The 2,500-nt window shown below is 41.0% G+C and overlaps 2 protein-coding genes across 4 annotated transcripts in view; both read left to right on the forward strand.

The window, feature by feature from the left end:
* The window catches only part of LOC137967634 (separin-like), a 33,423-nt gene that overhangs the window by 30,271 nt on the left and 652 nt on the right, over nucleotides 1–2,500 (forward strand). For all 3 annotated transcript variants that reach the window (XR_011116544.1, XR_011116545.1, XM_068814152.1), the window contains one exon: nucleotides 1,151–2,500. This exon is cut by the window's right edge and continues 652 nt beyond it. The gene's annotated coding sequence lies outside the window, so the exon portion shown is untranslated. The remainder of the gene's footprint in view (nucleotides 1–1,150) is intronic.
* On the forward strand, nucleotides 1,234–2,388 carry LOC137968270 (polyubiquitin-B-like). The gene has a single exon (XM_068814879.1). The coding sequence runs from the start codon at nucleotides 1,234–1,236 to the stop codon at nucleotides 2,386–2,388; it is 1,155 nt and encodes a 384-aa protein (XP_068670980.1).

Raw genomic sequence — 2,500 nt, forward strand, 5'->3', positions numbered from 1 at the left:
CAAAAATACCGATACTTCTATAAACGAATAATTACTGGGAAAATGGTAATGGAATTTGTTTACCCACGGAACACCTTAAGCGCGCTTAGGAGATCGTTCAACATGTGTCCGTGCATTCTGGATCGAATTTGGAATTTGGCAATGTCGGTTTTTCTGGAGAGGGGAAAACCAGAGTATAGTAAACACCCGCATATAAGAACACTTTTTTAAGGTTTAAGGCTGATCGTTTTCTTATTTGAAGGGTACTTAGTGAGAAATCAGCCTGAAAGTGTTCTTAAAATTGGTTTCAGAAATACTTCAAATATATATTACTAGAGGTTTAATTAACATTCAATGCTGTTTTGTAATAATTTCATAGTTTGTAACGGTCCTGAATACCATAGTACTTCGATATAAGTTACTGTACTGTATTGTTTTCTTATCCTAATACCCTTTTCCTTTGTATTAAGAACAAGTTTTATTTATCGGGCTGAATTTGTTCTTATTTATATGGTGCTTTATTGGTCAAATTTCAGCCTGATGTTCTTAATCCACTTGTTCTTATATGCGGGTGTTTACTGTACCCGGAGAAAAACCTCTCGGAGAAATGAGAGATCTAACAACAAACTCAACCCATATATGGCGCCGGGACTGGGAATCGAACCCGGGCCACACTGATGGGAACCGAGTGCTCTCACCACTGCGCCACCCCTGCTCTAACTTCTATAATTAACACATACCTTCGTTACGTACGTATTGTTAACACGGTACCATACATTCCTATGTTTACAATATCATACCAAATCAACACTTAAGAGACAATCAGCTAACAGGCATAACTTACAATACGTGATACTGCAACGACGATAAACACTACATCATTAACACTAAAAGGTAACAAAATACAAAAAACGGAACAAACTAAGTCTAATTACAAAGATAAAGAATGGAAAATTCCGTCACAGTTCAGTTGTTTAAAACACGATTGAGTTAATCCTGGGTTATTGTGAGCTTTGATTCCAGTTTCTATACAACTTGTTAAAGGGTTTTTCAACGCATTGTTTTGTGGCGGTCTCACTGCTGCCGTCGTCGTTGCACAGGCACCCTATTTTAGTGTCAAGTTTGCTATACTAATGATTTTGCCACTGAAAGTGAATCTGTATTGTTTCAGGGCGTCGACGTGAGAAATCTCAGAGCGGCACACAATTAATAGATGAGCAAGGCAATCTCTCAGAGAAGTTGAAAGTGATTAAAATGTCGGCAGCAACAACGGTGGAAAGTAATCTTGAGGTATCCGAGGCAGTTGATCTATCAACACAACAAAAGGATGTTGACTGGGTTGCTGGGTTGGCGGATTATTCGCCTGTCTGGGAGGGTGACAAGACAAAACAACTCTCAGAAGAGGATTTTACCCAGAGTCGGGGAAATATTCCCACAACGGCTACCCGACCCTTGGGTCTTTCAGAGAAAATGCAAATCTTGGTCGACCCTTTTATTGGTGAAAAATTCTATTTAGAAGTCGGACCAAGTGATTCTGTTGAGAAAGTGAAGACGAAAATTTTGGAGAAGAAAGGGATACCACCAGACCAGCAGGTACTCAAATTTAAAGGTGAGCTACTGAAAGATGAGCGCACTTTAAGTGACTACCATATTGACAAGGAATCTACTCCGTATTTGCGGTTTCGATACCATGATGCGGCGACCGTCTTTGTCAAAACGTTGACTGGTTCAACTATCAGTCGGTGCGTTAGGACAAGCGATTCTGTTGAGAGCTTGAAGCGGAAAATTATGGTCGAAGTAGGACCAGTACAGGACCTAAGACTTGTCTATTCTGGAAGACAACTGGAAGATGGCTGCACCCTAACCGACTGCAGGATTACGCACGAATGCACAGTGCATTTGGTGTCGCGACTCCGTGGAGGCGGTGAAGGCATGGAAATTTTCGCAAAGTTGCTAAATGGAAAGCTGTTAAGGTTAGGAGTGGCACCCGATGATCTGATCGAGAACGTGAAGGGGAAGATTCAGGACGAGGTAGGCATCTCCTCTGATGAACAGGAGCTTTTTTGTGACGGCAGGAAGCTCAAAAATGGTCGCACTTTGCGTCACTACAATATTCAGAGTGACTTTACTTTAACAGTTGTTTCCGAGTCAGTCATGGAAATTTATGTAAAATTTCCATCAACTGGAGAGACGATAACGTTAGCAATCAAATCAAGCGATGACATAAGGGATCTGAAGAAAAAAATTCAAGCCCAACAAGGAATTGTGGCTAAGAAACAGATTCTCATGTTTAATAGCGAGGAACTGAAAAATAGCCGCAGCGTGGCAGACTACAACATTCAGAATGGCTCTTTCCTGTCCTTGGTCTTCCGAGAAAGCGATAGAGATCGAAAATGCGTTCTAAGTTAATGAGACAAAGAGTAGATCAAATTTCCGAGAAAGCTGCACAATCGTGATTTTCAAAGTTGTCGACTTAAGGCCTTTGTGTAACGACATTTCGAATACTGCTGCCCACTCCTGT

This window comes from Montipora foliosa, chromosome 8 (assembly GCF_036669935.1).
Source record: "Montipora foliosa isolate CH-2021 chromosome 8, ASM3666993v2, whole genome shotgun sequence".
In the NCBI taxonomy this organism is placed as follows: Eukaryota; Metazoa; Cnidaria; class Anthozoa; order Scleractinia; family Acroporidae; genus Montipora; species Montipora foliosa.

Excerpts from the sequence above, each read along its gene's own strand:
- LOC137968270 (XM_068814879.1), top strand. The coding sequence starts at position 1,234 with ATGTCGGCAGCAACAACGGTGGAAAGTAATCTTGAGGTATCCGAGGCA.